Here is a 15,836-nt window from a genome sequence, read left to right on the forward strand (position 1 = left end):
CCCCTCCTTCCTTCTGCAGGAGGAAATGGGGAGCGGTGTCTTTCGTTTCGGAGCTGAAAACCACCCAGCGCGGAGCCCAGATGGATGGGGCGTGGCCGCGTGATACATCCACAGAGGGGACCAGTCCCACCCCCATCCCGACACGACGGTGTCCCCACACCAGGGTCATCAGGCAAAGATGCAGGTGCTTGGTCCCGGGCAGGAGGAGAAACTGCCTTTTAATCAGCTCGCGGTTTCAGCCGAGACTCGGCTCTTAAACTGACAAAAGGGCCGCTGATATTACGAAGCCCACTGCTGGGTCCTTCCTGATGGAGAGGCTCACGGGAGAGCACTGCCACTCATCCATGACGAGCAGACACCTGGAAAACCCCTCCGATCCAACTCCTTCCTCTGAAAAGGGGACAGACACAGTGCCTTCTAACTGGACATCTGCTTGTGTGTCTGGACATCACCCAGCTCGTTTCCTAGAAGGATCTCCAAGTACTGACCAGCAGGACTGGAGTCACACCTGAAATGTTTGCCAAGGAGGCTCTGGTGGATTCCGGGAAAGCCACTCCTGGGGGTGAGGACAGGGTCTGCAGGCCTGGCTTGTGTACAAAGCAGGACCCCAAGATGAGAAAGGGCAAGCGGTGTTCAACTGCACGGAGAGATCCAACACCCGCTGCTAAAATGCCATCAGCGGATACCTAGCCCTGGGGGCGACCATCCGGCCAAAGAAGGGCTAATTCTAAACAATTTCCAGCACACACGCAGCTCCCTGGTCCTGGGGCAAGTACACAAACCTGCAACCGCCCCAGGGAGGCTTTGGGCAAATGGTGAGGAAGCATCTGCTGACTGTCTGCTGGGTCTTGTTATTACTGACCAGGCTTGACTGTCAGAGCACAGGAGGGTATGGACTAGAGAGTGCTCTGAGCAAGCTTGTCCTCCGAGGGCCCCTCCCCCACTCTGTCCCCGAGCCTGCCATCTGCATCATTTGCATTAGCCTTGTTACATTTCTTGGAGGGGCTGGGGGGAGATAAGGAGGAAAAAGCCTCTTCTGAATGTCTTATCTGGAAGATGTAACAAGTTAACCCATAAACACCTTTAAATTCCCTAGGGTGCATTACTCTATGGGTTAACCAGCGCTCACCTCACCCACCTGGCAGCTCTTGGCTGTATCTAGTCCTTGTCCAACTTTGGGCATCCACATCGATACTCTTTGTTCTAGTATTTTACACGTGGTTTCTTGCCATCATTCAAAATAGTCTGTCACTTACCTAACATGTTGCTAGTAAAGTGACATCTTCTGCCAAGTCATACCGCTTGCTCCCCATATAAAAATAACTCATTCTAAATCCTTAGTAGCAAGAACAAATTTGAGGAGAGTGATGGAAATCTCTTAAGTATCACTTGCTTTCTTGGGAAGTATATTTTTTGGGGTAAACAAACTATCTACAAATGTTTCCCTTTCACAGCTTTAACGAAAAGGCTAGCAACTTAAGTTCTGCACATATAGATACAGAGATAGAGATAGATATTTCATATATATGTTTTAGCATAGAACTTCTGATCATGTTTTATATTAAAGAATTGAGTAGTTTTAGCAAACGTACCTTAGACCTCTGAGACACAAAATAACTTGGTAAACTCGTTCTAACTTTACAAACTGAATTTCATTTCCCCTCCAAAAAAATACGAATGGTAAAAACCACTTTTTCTCCTAGATTTTTTTAATGAGTTTTTTTTTTTTTACTTGAGAACCATTTTAGATTTATAGAAAAAAACTGCAAAGATACTACAGAGAGTATACCCTACAGCCAGTTTCGCCAGTTATTAACATCCTATATTATTCGGTATATTTGTTGCAACATAGTATATATTTTAAATTTAATTTTTAATACCAGCCTACCCTAAACAGAATGTCACTGGCACAATTCACACCGGGCAGAATTCTAAGTTGGATCCCACCCATGAGGGTTTAATAACATATGTTCCAAGGGGAACTGGCTAAATGACAAGGGGCGGATGACAAGGAGCTAAAGACGTCTCTCTGATGGGGCAGCACCTCGTACCAGCCCTTGACCTCAGAGAGGACATTCCGCTTGTCATCTGTCAACCAGGGAAAGTGACATCCGCCCTCAGATGTCAGCATTATTGTGAGCATCACCTGAGATGCTGGTGGTGAAGGCCTTTGCAAGCCTAGAGTTCTGCAAAGATGCCCGAATTACCATGTCAAGGAAGTTCCCTTATAAGTAGGGTTGCCATAGACTTTATCACCCAAATTGGGACACGTGACTGTGGGAGCAGCAGTGGTCATCATGACACAGAACAGAGACTTGCACGCGGATGTGTGGGCCCAGGTCCTCAGAGAAAGGGCTTTTAGGGCCCCAGTGAGGAGGTCAGAGGATCAGGGAACAAGGCGAATTCTGGCTCCCACCCCAAGCTGCCTCAGCCACGGAGGGCTGCAGTGAGAAAACAGGGTGCTGCTAACCTTTGGGATTGAGGTCCTGGGGGCTGGCACCCTTCATTCCACATGGCTGGGGTCAGGGTGGGGACAGAAAAGGAGAATGGGCTGTAGAGCCTTGGGGGTAGAGGGGGACAGCAGGAGAAAGAAAATCAAGGCAGGAAGGGAAAGAGGGGAGGAAGAAAAGGAGATCATGGGAGGGGAGGAGATGGGGGGGCAGAGTGGGGGACAAAGGGTAGAAGGGGACCCAGCAGGACTTAAAGGAGGAAGCAGCTTTCCTCACTGCCCCCATGCAGGCTGCCCCTTAGCAGCTCTGGCCAGAGCCAGGCTATGGCCCGGAAGAGGTAAGAACACACATTTCTCGGGGCGCCTGGGTGGCTCAGTCGGTTAAGCGTCTGACTTTGGCTCAGGTCATGATCTCACGGTTCGTGGGTTCGAGCCCCGCGCTGGGCTCTGTGCTGATAGCTCAGAGCCTGGAGCCTGCTTTGAATTCTGTGTCTCCCTCTCTCTCTCTGACCCTCCCCTGCTCATGCTGTCTCTCTCTCTTTCTCTCAAAAATAAATAAAACATTAAAAAAAAAAAAGAACACACATTTCTCACCCATTTGGAGCCTGACATCCTGGGGAAAGGTCTGGCTCCTGGAATACTTGGCTGGTGTGGGTATTTCCGCCCACTCCCCTCCCCCAGCACCTGGCTGGGAGGTCCCAAGAAGGCCAGAGGGCAGCCTTTGAGCTCCCCAGGACAGCTGTCCACTCTTCCTGTGCCTCCAGCCAGGGGCCTGATTCCCAGCTTCCTCTGACTTCTTCCTTCGTTCTCTGCTTCAACAGAGAGACAGAAGGCGCCTTTGAAACCACGCCCCACAGTGAGTCCTGCAAGCAGGGATTATCGTTCCTCCTGTGTCCCCAACCCAGGGGTCCTCCCTCCTGCAGGGAAGCTTCCTGGACAGATGCACCCAGAAGAGGACCCCTCCCACCACGGAGCTCCTACTCCCAGCCACGACTCCACACCCCTGGCTGCGAAGCGTCCTTATTATTTTTAGCACAAAAAGAGAATAGCAGGCTGTTTGCTATTTTGTCTCCTTCGTAATGGGTCTGGAAGGCAGGAATGGAGTCCTTCTTACACTGGGGCTCGCTTGCCAATGACAGGCAATGACCTAGAGGACAGTGTGAAGCAGGGGAGAGGGCTTGGTTCCCTCCAAGGGACTCCCCAAACTCCGAAATGAAACACATGTGTTTGGTAGGGGAGAGGAGGAGGTCAAGAAAACTTGGCCCAAAGACTGTATTGTAGAATATCTAGGGGTTTAGGGGTGCCTCGGTGACTCAGTTGGTTAAGTGCCCAGCTCTCAGTTTTGGCTCAGGTGACGATCTCACAGTTCATCAGTTCGAGCCCTGTGTCGGGCTTTGTGCTGACAGTAAGGAGCCTGTGTGGGATTCTCTCTGTCTGTCTCCCTCTCTCTCTATGTCCCCCCCATTTGTGCTCTCTCTCTCTCTATCAAAATAAGTAACTAAACTTAAAAATTAGAAAGGATATTTAGAGGTTTAGAGGGTGCAGTTTGTTAGTGTAGGTACAGTCGGGATCACAGAGCTGACCAGCTCTTGCTGAAATAGGGCCCAGACAGGCTCTTCAGGAGGAGATAAAAATAACATGAAGGGCGCCTGGGTGGCTCAGTCGGTTAAGCTTCGGCTCAGGTCATGATCTCAGGTTCGTGGGTTTGAGCCCCGCGTCGGGCTCTGTGCTGACAGCCAGCTCAGAGCCTGGAGCCTGTTTCAGATTCTGTGTCTCCCTCTCTCTCTGACCCTCCCCTGCTCATACTGTCTCTTTCTCTCTCTCTCAGAAATAAATAAAACATTAAAAAAAGTTTTTTTTTAAAAAAGCCGAGTATTTTGCATGCTCATGAATGCTGCTGATCTAAAGGTTAATAGATGGAGCTAAAGACTCAAGAGAGTGCCTGGTATTAATCAGACTGACAGGTCCCTTGCAATCTTTGTCACACTACTGTCCACGCACGTGTCAGACCCTTCGCTGGAAGCGTACATTTTCAAATGGCTTCGCATTTTGAGTTACCTTGGCCCTTTCAAATCATGAGGCTTCGCTCTATTGACAACCCGACACAATCAAGTATTTAAAGCTCCTTTTAAAATCTCGTGGTTTTGCACCAGCTCCTTCCTGAGCAAGCGGGTTGGCGTTCCCCCCGCCCCGCCCCCCGCCACGCCTGTTGCACATGCGTGGCTGTGCACTCACCTTTCAAGCCTTGGTCTACGTCACCCTCTTGGTCTTGCAGCAGGGTGTAGCTCCCCTGAGAGGGGAGATCTTTCCTGTCCCCCGTCCCGTACGTCCCAGCGTGGTCATCCATCACGGTGAAGTCCTGGCGGGGCTCAGCCATCCTGGGTCAAGGCCCACCTGGGGAAGGGAGATGGGAGCATGAGGGCGGGCAAGCTGAGGGACAGGTCTGAGCGCTGTTTGGGGGGGGGGGTAAGGGCGGTGGGGGGGGAAGTGTGGCCTCCCAGGGCAGACAGATCTCTGCCTCCCCATCCCCTCGCCTCCCCATGGGGTACCCAACCTCATCCCACACGCCCTAGTTATATGTATGTGCACTTACAATTCACCTGTATCACATCAGTTCATCAAAGCCACCAGGTGGCCAGGTCCCCACTTGGTTTGTTATGCCCAACACTCTTTCCACTTCATTAAAATACAAATGCTGCCCACTAGTGGCTTCGTTATTTATTTATTTTTCCTTACCATTAAAAGAGTAGGACTGAACAGGAGAGGGGGGGCCATCAGGAGATGAGGAAAAGGAAGCACAAAGCAGTGTGATCATTCCATTGCAAAGCACCAGCAGGGCAAACCCACCCGACCCTTGTCCAGACTCCCGCCACCTCTGAGCTGAGTGGCCCCCCTGGAGGTCAGGGCTGGGCCTCCACTCCCCTCGGAGCGCCTACCAGGCCCCGCAGGTGTGCATTCCTGGGGGGCTGGGCTCAGAAGTCCCTAACAGCAACATGCACACATGCACACATCTCCTGCTAGCCCCAGCCGGAGACAGTACTTCAGGTCCACAGAACTCACTAGAAAGCCATTTGCTCATTCTCTGTCCTCATCTTTATTGAGAACATTTAGTTCTTTATTTTAAATGTAATTCATAACTGTGAATTCCAGACTTCTGAGTATGCCATTTTCCTTTGGTCATCCATCCTGCTTTGGCTTATTCCATTTTTTTTTTCATCTTTATCTCTGCAATTTGAGCCTCTTCTTTTACTCTGTTATCTTCCTTTTAAATGTTTCATTTTTAGGTAATCTCTACCTTTAACATGTGGCTTGAACTCACCACCCCGAGTTCAAGAGTCACATGCTCTACTGACTGAGCCAGCCAGGTGCCCTGAATTCTTCCTTTTAAATTACTTATCTTATGCTATTATTTTTTAAAATGTTTATTTATTTATTTTGAGGGGGAGAGAGAGAGAGTGCAAGGCCCAAACTCACCAACCGTGAGATCATGACCTGAGCTGAAGTCGGACTCTTAACCAACTGACCCACCCAGACACCCCCAAAATGCATTATTTAAAAAAAAAAAAAAAAAAAGAGCTCAGCAGGACCTCTGCTGGGTGGGGGAGAGGGTGGGTGGGCTGGCCCTACTTAAGAAGCCACCTCCCATAGAGAAGGGGCATCTTGTCTTTTCATTCTGACTGAGGACACTGTCCCTCCAAGAGCTCTTGGCAAAGGCTTCCAAGACTGAGTTCTCCAAATCTCTGATACCTCCCCAAGGATGAGCAAGGCTTTATTTGGGGAAGATCAAAGTACCCATTGATCCTTCAAGGCTTAGGATATAGGGGTGATATTCTCTACCTTTAGATATGCTAATGATCTGTTGCCCTTAGAAAGCTCAAAAACATCAGAACCCTTCTTCTAAGAGGGACTAGTTCCATTATCTGAGAAATGGAACTCCCACCCAGCTCTAGGAAGTAACATCTTCCTCCCTGGTGGAGCCTCTGGGGAAGTCCCTGGGCACCGCCCAGTGGCTCATCCCCAAGACTGGTCCATGAGTCACTTCATCAGGCTGAGTCACCAGATGCCTCACCCTGGAGTGGCGGGATCGCCCCAGAAGCTCAAGGCCTCCCAGACTGTCTAGAGATACTGTAGCTGGCCCACATGAGCCATGCCAGCCAACTCAGGTCACCCCGTTCAACCTGCAGCTAAAGATTTAGGGGAGGCTAAGAAGTTAAGTGAGCCTCGTGGTTTTATTCTTTAGGATTGATCAATCCCTTTCAATGACCAAGTTTCCCCTCCTGGAACATAGTGGATGGAGGTATGCAAGTAAAAATCTTGTATATTAGTTTTCTTTTATTTTTTGATGTTTTTTATTTATTTTTGAGTGAGACAGAGAGAGTACAAGCAGGGGAGGGGCAGAGAAAGAGAGAGAGAGACAGAATCTGAAGCAGACTCCAGGCTTTTAGCTGTCAGCACAGAGCCCAACACAGGGCTCAAACTCATGAACCACAAGATCATGAGCTGAGCCAATGTTAGATGCTTAATCGACTGGGCCACCCAGGTGCCCCTGTTGCTCATATTTTAAAATCACGGGTTTTAGAGAAAGCAGTTCTTTCAAAGGAGCCTGGGAAGTGTGACACGCCAGGGACCCACATGCACTGTAGCTCACCACATTCAGCTCATGGTTAAGCCAAGAAGTCCCAAAGCCTACCCTCCACTTATGCCCTGAAAAGATGGGCTCACTGACTAAAGTTTTCTTCTTCCAACAAATGGTACAGCCACACATCTCAGCCCTAAGACTTTTAGCCAAGGACAGTAGACTGGAAAACACAAAAATAAGCACAACCCCGAGGTGGGTACACAGCCCAGACAAGACATGGTCACCGCCCCACGGATCACTGTAATCTAAAAGGGATGCACAGACAGGAAAATAAACACACTCCGAGCTGTTTTCTTAAGGCTGCACTCTGCTTTCTTATTCTTCTAAATCAACCAATTTCCCTCTGTCTCTCTCTCTCATTTCCTGCCTCCTGTTTTCCCCGGCAGTGAAAGGCAGTGGGGTGGGAAGTACAGAAGAAATTTTAGGAATGGCACAAAAGTTGAGTTAAACCTGGAAACTAAAAAGGGCCACTTTTTAAAAAGTTTATTTATTTTGAGAGAGAGAGAGAGAGAGAGGGAGGGAGGGGCAGAGAGAGAGAGGGAGAGAGAGAATCCCAAGCAGGCTCCGCACTGTCAGTACAGAGACCAACGTGGGGCTCAATCTCATGACCGTGAGATCATGACCTGAGCCAAACTCAAGAGTCAGATGCACAGCCGACTGGGCCACCCAGGGGTCCCTAAAAAGGGCCACTTTTCAGGGACCCTTGGGAAGGTACCTCACAAGAGAAAACGAGAGCCAGAGCATCCTGGCGTCTGTCCCTGCCATTCTGCAGCGGAGGAAGCTAAGGCCCCTGAGGAATGGCGTCTTATCCTGCAGGGTCACATCCCCAGCCCCGCGTCGCCTTGCCACTGGGCAGAGTCGGGGGGTGGGGGCAGAGAACGGGGAGAAGTGTCCACAGGGTGAGAGGGACAGACAAAGAAGACATGCAAGTGAAGACAGGATAAGGGAAAGACAAGGAGGTGAAAGCACAGTCACACAACAGAAAAATAACCAGTATATATATATATATATATATATATATATATTTTAATTTTTAGTGTTTATTTATTTTTAAGACAGAGAGAGTATAAGCAGGGGAGGGGCAGAGAGAGACAGAGACACAGAACCCGAAGCAGGCTCCAGGCTCTGAGCTGTCAGCACAGAGCCCGGCGCAGGGCTGAACCCATGAATCATGAGATGGTGACCTGAGCCAAAGTCAGACGCTTAACTGACTGAGCCGCCCAGGCGCCCCAAAAACTAACCATTTTAAGTGAACCCAGTGGTATTTAGCACACTCACAGTGTTATGCATCCACCACCTCTTACTAGCTCCCACACATTGTCATCACCCCAAAAAGAAGCCCTGTGCCCATGAAGCAATTTCTCTTGAAACCCCGACCCCTACTCCCTGCCAGGCACCATCTGCTTTCTGACTCCATGGATTGCCTCTTTTAGATATTTCAGATAACTGAAATCATTTCACATGTGGTCTTTCTGTGCCTGGTTTCTTACACCTAGCAGAATGTTTTCAGGCCTCCTCCATGCTGTGGCTCGTGCTGGGGCTTCATTCCTTAGTAAGATTCCATTGTACAGACACACCGCACTGTGGTTATCCATTTATCCTTTGCTGGATACTTGTAGTCTTTTAATAAATCACAAGTTTGGAAACAAGCTAACATGGAATTTTTACTGTGACTTTTACCTGATAATGGTGAAGCTGGGGTGGAGGGCAGAGAAAGGTGTGGGCAGGAAGGAGGGGGATGGTAGAAGAAGGGCAGGGCTCCCCCAGACAATCTTCAACTTCTTCCTCATTTCACCAAGGCTGGGCCCCCATGGGGCACAGGGATGTGGAGCTGAGACTTCAGGTCCCTTTGGCTCCCAAAGAATAGGGCCTCCCCAGGCTGCAGATGGAGCAAACGTTCAGCCTCGCAGAGTTCCCTCCCGTCTACTGTGCAGCTCATCTGAAGAGGCACCTTTGTTTCCTGATCGTTCCTCCGCTGCCCTCTGAGGTGTCTGGTGGTGGATGAGGGAGCTCCAAGCACCTGGTCCAGCTGAGAGGTCACCTCTGAAACATCGCCAGGGGACCCCGCTCACTGGAGCGCATCTGCTACTTTCCTGGACACTTCCCCATCGAGAACATCGAGGCTCACTACAAACCTGTGAGGTGCGCAGGACTCAAATCCGAGACAGGTCAAGGGTCCCCCAGAGGCTAAATGACGTGCCCAAGACCACTGAGGCAGCCTGGGACCTGACTTAGATTCGGATGCTGCTCCCTCGGTGGATTCCTCCGTGGAGGCAGTTCCGATGCCTCCTTCTGCCCGCCACGTTTTCTCCTGTACGGTTTCCCAGGATGTCTGTAGGTTTCTTCTGACCTCGGGCAGCCTTTACCTGATGTAGATCAAGACCAAATTGCCTTCCTGCGCCTACTGCCATCCTTCCTATTCTTCCTAATTTTCTTACCCACAGCAATGCAGTTTGGTAATGAGTAACTCAGGTTCCTTGGGTAAGCCAGAGCAACACTGGACACCCTCTCGGCAGCCTGGAATAGTAATAGCATCTGTTTACGTAAGCCCTGTCTATAAGTCAGTCACAGGGACTTCGGAGAGAGGGAGAGTTTCTCTGTAATACAACCACCTCATGAGAGGAATCATCGTCTCCACTTTCCAGATGCGAAAGCAGGCTCAGAGAGGTTCTGTAACCTGCTGAGGGTCACACAGAAAGTAAGGGGCAGAGCAGGGTCTGAACTTTGATCTTTGGATGCTAAAATCCATCTCGAGGCTACTATATCGTACTGGGTCCTGCTGGTGTCTTCCCAACAGACAGTTTAAAGAGCATAACCCTTTTCTTCTCCCCTCCAGGACTGGGCGAAATGACACTCTCCAGGCTGGGGTGAGAGTCTAGGGCAGCCCGGGCTCTGGCTCTCCGTGGGACCGACAGACTCACATACCCAACGGAGCTTTGAGTGTCTGAATGTCACGTTGGGCCGAGAGCCCACCCCCAGGGCTGGGTGTTGCAGGCCGAGCGGCAGCCTCGCTAGGGGGCAGCAGACGCCGGGCAGGCGGCGGGCTCCTTCCCAAGCACCAACCGACCGCAGGCCCCCCTGGGTGCCCGCCGTGACTCAGCAGAAAGCGGGACCGCCTTCCTGTCCCCTGTCTGGTGGCTCCGACCAGACAAAGGATGATCGCCCTTGGACCCCCTCAGCTTAAAAATCCCACGCTGCCATTAGAGAGTTGTGACAACGCACAACTTTGCAAATAGGCTGAAAACACTGAATTGTACGTTTTAGAGGGTGAATTTCATGGTATAATAGGTATTTCAATAAAGCTGCTATTAAAAAAAACAAACACCCTAGATGGACCTCTTCTCTCAGATAGCTGAGATCAGGTAGAGATCATCTAGAATCCAAAAATAACCTTACAATGAACTTTGTTCCCCAAGGTTATTTTTGGCTCCTGCATCCCGTTTTTCCTTTGCTCTGGTCCCTTTTTTACACCATCAGAAATGTGCCAGTGCACTAGGGTGGAAAACGGGATTCCTCATAATGACAGGAGCCCTGTTCCAAGTGTCTTCAGGTATTGACTTATTTAATTTATATACCCGCCTCTATTATTTCACCTACTTCTGCAGATGGGGAAACTAAGGCACAGGGAGGTTGAGTAAGTTGCCTAAGGTCTTAGAGCAGGCATGTAATGGAGTCAGGGTTCAAAGCCCAGGCAGCCAGGCACAGAGTCTCATCTCCTTAAGCAGTCTGTTAATGGAGATTAAATTCAGCAGTGACTGGGGCGCCTGGGTGGCTTAGTCGGTTAAGCGTCCGACTTTCGCTTAGGTCATGATCTCACGGTTCGTGGGTTCGAGCCCCGCGTCAGGCTCTGTGCTGACTGCCAGCTCAGAGCCTGGAGCCTGTTTCAGTCTGTGACTCCCTCTCTCTCTGACCCTCCCCTGCTCACACTGTCTCTCTCTCTCCTAGAAATAAATAAAAAACATTAAAAAAAAATTAAATTCAGCAGTGATTGAGACGCCAGGTTAGGTATACCAGGACACTTGCTCAACCAAAATAAACCTCTCATTTCCCTTGAAAATTGCCTCACCATTTGGGAGTTCAAGCCCTGCATCGGGCTGGTAGCGCCTTGCCTGCTTGGAATTTTCTCTCCTCTCTCTGTCCCTCCCCTGCTTGTGCTGTCTCTCTGTCTCTCAAAATAAATAAATAAACTCTTAAAAATTAAAAAAAGAGAAGATTTCCTGTTTGTATTTACAGTATTCTTTAGCGCTTATGGTCCAACTGTTTTACTTGAAGATACGGAGATTAGTGAAAGCGCGTGCATCCTCATCTCCTCGGCTAAGTGAGGGGAAGTGTCGGTCTCGGGTCACTAGGAAATCCCTCTACTCAGGAAGCAAGGAGCCAACTGTACCCAAAGGGAGAGAAAGAGTCTCAGGGGCTTAAAGGAACACCCCTTTGAGGCTGACTCCTGGCAGCCATGACGCTTCGGATGCCCTTCACTAACAGCCAGTCCCACCTGTGAGTATCTGAGGAGCTACGTCTCCTTTTGTGTCATCCTCATCTCTCCTGTCCCCCATGGGTGGTGCCCAGCACAGAGACAGGCACAGGGAAGTCCTCGGTAAGACTTGCAGGAGGGTAAGACGACATGGCTCCTCCCTCAGAGGAGCTCTAAAATGTGAGCTCACAGTCATATCATAGCACAGTGTGCCGCAGAATGTTCTAGAATCAAATTTGAACAATGATAAAAATACCCAGATTTTAAGCATAACTGCCAAATTAAGAGGAGAGAGGATAAAGGAGCTCACAGTGAGGGGAGACTTAGGTTGGTAAGAAGAAAATGGAATAATCCTGGGCGCCCATCCAAAGAGAACAATCCACAGTTGTGTGAAAGCATGAATGAAGGCCGCTCTTTGGGGGGAGGTGGTGCTGTGTGCACACAATGTGTCATGGCTGATGTCAGCTGGCTAATGTCCACCGTTGTAAGAAAATTCACAGATTGTGTCTGAGAGGACAATTCTAGTGTTAAACTTAAGGTTTCTGTTTTATTTATTTATTTTTCACTAAAGCCTTCTCTCCTTCTTTGTAATGGTTCCTATAGTGAAATTGGGCTAGAACATTTGGCTGGGTGAGGTGTCCGGCTTGGGTGGCCTTGGTTTACAGAACTGTGTGGTCTCTTTCCCTCCAACCCCCTTTCTGGCAAGTCTTTGATCAGCCTTTAATGAGGACAGCCTGATGGGTGGTAGAGACAGGTTGCTGAGCCTCTGTCGGGTTCAGGAACCACCAGTGTCCCTAGCTACTACTTTAAATCTACCTGAGACGAATCCCCTGAACTCAGAGCACAAATGGATAAGGAAGCGTTTCATCTGATGTCAAAGCCAAGAAAATCAGAGCAAAAAAACTGCTTGTCTTGGGCAAACCACCCAATCTTTAGAGAGAGAGAGAGAAAACAAAATGTATTGTTTTATAAAAGTGATTCATAGTCATTATTAAAAAGTTAAATACAAAAATGTGAAAGAGTAAAGCAAAAAAACCATTTTTAACATTGTTAGGGAACTTCCTTGCAGATGCCTCTCCTGTGCACGCACAGAATTTTCCCTAAATGAGACTATACCTCATAGCCTATTTTATTCACCTAATATGTTGTATTAATAAGCTTTATTTCTGGCTGATCTTTAGTGCATATAATTTGTAGCACTGCAGCTATGTCTCTGCCTCCCAGCAGAGCAGCAAATGGTCCACAAATCAACACAAGATTACACTTAAAACGTGCTAGGGGGCTGCTTTTAGAGACCCCCACACACACCTTTTTTAGCCATCCATAATCATCTCTTAGTAAGAATAGATATTTCTAGAGCCAGGCATTGTTCACACATTTTACCTCATATAATCCTCCCCCCAAACCTATGTGAAGTAGGGAATGTTATCTTATCTCCATTTTATGTACTGAGGTTGAGTTGCCCAGACTGGGGTGGGGGAGGGCGCATGTGGCTTTGAATCCGTAGTCTTGGCCCCTCACTGGGTGGCTGTGATGTTGGTTGGGTCTCTGGAGACTTCCATCGAGGAACCATGAAGCTCCACTCCAAAGCCCTAGTGTAGGAGGGGCTGCCCCAACTACACCTTTGTGAGGTGCACGGGTCATCTTAGCTCCGTTTCGCAGCTGGGGAAACTGAGACACAGAGAGGCCGAGGGACCTCCAACGGACCTGGAAATCGGGGCAGAGCTGGGGAGAGTCTGGTATGTGGTGTTTTGCTGGAAAGCTCAGCCCAGGAATGGGAAATGGGCTGATATTGAGCACCGGAATTGGCCACAGGCAGGACGGAGTCGTGTCTTGGACAGGAAGACACGGCCACAGCTGATGAATGGGACTCCTCAGTCAGGCTCTTGCCTCAGCAGCGCCTCAGGTGCCCGGAAGCCTCTCAGAGGCACCCTCTGGCCACTTGCCAACGAGCATTATGGGTTCTGAAAAGCATCTGCTCCACCATTAGCCATTACTGGGACTGATGGATGGCACTCAGGCTCCCCCCTTCTCAAGGCACTTTGAGAACACCGCCCGGCCTCACCCCCACTGCAGGGTTTGGAGAGGCAGCCTCCATCCTGCCCCCTCTACTGTCAGCCCAAATGTGAGCCTGGAGGATCCTTTGCTTCGCTGCCCACCCCAGGGCTCTCCACGAAGCCAGGTCTCCTGATCTGAAGATGCCATCTTTGTGTCTCCCGGACGGGTGCACCTAGAGACCACTCCACCCTAACTCCATCTGTGACGTGCACTGAGCCGAACCTCGTTAGGTGAATGAATGGCTGGACACCCTGAGCCCTTGGCTTCTGAGATGCAGGCATCAGCTCCAATCTTCTTGAGGGACCCTTTTCTCTGCTGAGATCTCTCCATGGATTTGGGTGAGAAGGACACCTGGTGTGGAGTCAAAAGCCCTGGGTTTGAGGCTGAGTGGGGACCACTAGCTGGTTGATACCGGGCCGGTCCTTTGCCCTCTCTGGACCACGGATTCTTCATTTGAACACGGCCGTGATGATACCTGTCTCACAGGGTGGCTGTGAAGTTAACTGGAAACACTTTAGTGAAGAGAGCACTTTAGTGAACTGTTCTAGACTCACGTACAATGTTGTCATGACAGGTGAGTTATGAACAAGGAGAAGGTATCTGAAGACGAGAAAGAGGAGGCTTCACCTGAAGGGATAAGATAAGGGGCCAATGTGAGGGCCTCAGTCCGTGCCTCTGCTCTGAAGGAGGGGGACTAATGGCACAAAGAGGGGACAGGCAGCGTCGCGTCGGCCCAGGGAAAAGGGGGGAATGAGGGGAGCCTTCCGGAAAGGTATCAAAAGGGGTGGAGAGAACGTAAATGTCAAAGGTAGAATGAGGGGCTCTGTGGCCCCCACTCCTCCCAGGGCAGGCACCTAGACAAAGTGACGGACAGGCTCAGAGAGGGCGTGGCAGGTGACTGGGGAGGGACGAAGCCTTGGTGGCACCAAGCCTCAACCTGCTGGGAGCATGGCCCAGGGGCGGAGCGGGAGGCTGGAGTTTGCGGGGACATCTCACTAGATGGGAGCAATAGAAGAGAAATGGAGGGAAGAGAAGAATGAAGGGGGAAAGGCAGTCGTTTTTAAGATGCTTTCATCCACATTTCTCGAGTGTGAGGACATCTCTGAAAGACACGGGGGAGAGAAGGGTGGTGGGAGGGTGGCTAATTAGCAGCTGTCCCTCAGTAATGAGCGGCCTGAGCTCAGCACCGTCTAGGAAGGGTGGAAGATAAATAGCGTCCTTCGAGCCACACGGAAGAAATGCCACACCTGGGCAGGCACTCCGTCCGTCCCTGACTTCCTCCCTTGAGAGAGGTGCCCTGATGCAGCATGAGGGCCAGAGTCAACGACAGGGCAGTACAGGGGCATCAAGCACACGCTCGGGCCAGGCTGCTGCTTACTAGCTGGGTGACCTTGGGCGAGTCACTCAACCTCTCAGAGCCTCCACCGCCTCATCCATAAAATGTGAGGTTTTAATGAGTTAATATGTCAGCTGCTTAGGCCCTTTCCGGACATCACTACGGACGTGCCATCTGTGGTTATCATCAGGACAACCTTATCACACGTTAAGTTAGCCAAACCTTTCTGTATCCTGTTTGTATACAGGGCACAGAGCCCCACCCCACTTTAGATCTTATGACACGTGGTGCCCCTTGGCCCTCCCGATGGAGCCTCTGGCCAGGCAGGGCAGATGGTGTACCCAGTGAGATCATCCCTGGTCCCGTGACGCCTGGAGGCAGGCCCAAAATTGTGTCCTGGAGCACCCTGCATGAAGCGGACTCCTTTGTAAGAGGGATGGGGGAGAAAAGAACACACTGGCATGGAGAGAATTCCCCGTATCACCAGGTAAAAGAAGTAGCTTTAGAAATGTGCTTGTGCGGAATTTTTATACTGAGTCTGAATGTGGCTATCCATCGCCACCTGCTCCCTCCCCCGACCCTGCCCAAATTTGCTAATTAAAGAATAAAATTTTGAATAAAAAAAAGAATTTTTATAAACAACAGCAAAAAATAACACATATATGTATATGTGTAGAAGAGAAGTCCTAAAGGCCATGTGCTGAACAGAGGTTTTCTCTGGAAAGGGGAGTGGAACTCAGGAGACTTTCTCTCATTGGTGTCTACGTTTGTGTTTTAGTTTTTAAAAAAATTTTTAACATGTATTTATTTTTGAGAGACAGAGAGAGACACTGTGACTGGGGGAAGGGCAGAGAGAGAGGGAGACACAGAATCTGAAGCAGGC

General features: G+C 49.9%; 1 protein-coding gene across 5 annotated transcripts in view; it reads right to left on the reverse strand.

Annotated features, from left to right (window-relative positions):
- The window catches only part of MAPT (microtubule associated protein tau), a 100,240-nt gene that overhangs the window by 42,691 nt on the left and 41,713 nt on the right, over positions 1-15,836 (reverse strand). For all 5 annotated transcript variants that reach the window (XM_039250672.1, XM_039250676.1, XM_039250673.1 and 2 more), the window contains exon 2: positions 4,685-4,843. In XM_039250672.1, the coding sequence (XP_039106603.1) occupies positions 4,685-4,826 (142 nt within the window). In that variant the 5' untranslated portion in view covers positions 4,827-4,843. The remainder of the gene's footprint in view (positions 1-4,684; positions 4,844-15,836) is intronic.

Source organism: Hyaena hyaena, unplaced genomic scaffold (assembly GCF_003009895.1).
Source record: "Hyaena hyaena isolate Hyena2069 unplaced genomic scaffold, ASM300989v1 scaffold_378, whole genome shotgun sequence".
NCBI classification, from domain to species: domain Eukaryota; kingdom Metazoa; phylum Chordata; class Mammalia; order Carnivora; family Hyaenidae; genus Hyaena; species Hyaena hyaena.